This window comes from Penaeus monodon, chromosome 22 (genome assembly GCF_015228065.2).
Source record: "Penaeus monodon isolate SGIC_2016 chromosome 22, NSTDA_Pmon_1, whole genome shotgun sequence".
NCBI lineage: Eukaryota > Metazoa > Arthropoda > Malacostraca > Decapoda > Penaeidae > Penaeus > Penaeus monodon.
Window position 1 is genome coordinate 1,142,096 of NC_051407.1, and position 1,002 is coordinate 1,143,097.

The following is a 1,002-nucleotide window of genomic DNA, read 5'->3' on the forward strand; positions in this document are numbered from 1 at the left end:
ATGCTAGATCGTAACAAAGCAATTGCAAGCCTTGAAGCTGATAAATCCAATCACAACACAACCTTTCATGTATACATAACTATGCTTATCGGAAATGAAAAGACTGAGAGGGCTGATCGTCGCAATAATAGAGTTATATGCTTTAAAAAAAATCAAAACCAAGATTAGAGATATGCAAAGTTGCATATTGATTGAGCATTGAATTACTGACATCCAAATCGAAGTACTTGGAAGAAAATCGCAGAGACATTAACAGCTTCAGTCAACCCCGTTTCATCTATCAATCTGTTATTATCATAAGAGGTTGTGACAGTTCAACTATGAATTCCTGTCGTGCATCACAGTTTCTGGTTGATAAAACGAAGAATTGTTCACATCCTAGAAAAAATCCAGATTATGGCAATTAGAGACTAAATGAATAAATAAACAATATTTAAGAAGAAACATTTGATCACATCCACCAGAATAAAGCATCCGCAGCTTCATAGGCCTACCGATTACAGGTCCGATGATAACTGACGACAAGCCGCTGAAGATCCCGCAAATGCCCAGCGTCGGCACGAGTTTGTCTAGGCCTACGTACTCCACCATGATGAGGTTATGCAGGCTCATGAAGGCGCCCACGCCGGCCGCCCACACGCCGATCACGACCGACGCCCAAGTCAGACCGCGCACGAAGGTGAAGGCTGGGAAAAACAGGTAAATTGATGTTTATTACTGTGTGTGTATGTTTTTTTTCTTCTTCTACTAAATGCTGTATATCAGTATTAGTAATGAAATGCGTCTATGAAATTATATTGTTTTTTTATAATGTCTTCCCATTAGTCGATAAGAACAGAATATCGCTGGTAGGAGACCCGAGTGCAGGTCATGGCTGGAAAGAGAAGACTTATAAACGTTTTTAAACTGGTCTAACATGTTTTTTCAATGTGAATTAACATTCAAGTTATTTCAATATGTTCTGAAATACTAAAATCGAAAAAATACTCTTTATCATACCGT

General features: G+C 38.5%; 1 protein-coding gene across 1 annotated transcript in view; it reads right to left on the reverse strand.

Moving 5' to 3' along the window:
- The window catches only part of LOC119586809 (monocarboxylate transporter 9-like), a 7,556-nt gene that overhangs the window by 1,764 nt on the left and 4,790 nt on the right, over positions 1-1,002 (reverse strand). The window contains exon 4 of the mRNA XM_037935533.1: positions 495-686. Within this exon, the coding sequence (XP_037791461.1) occupies positions 495-686 (192 nt within the window). The remainder of the gene's footprint in view (positions 1-494; positions 687-1,002) is intronic.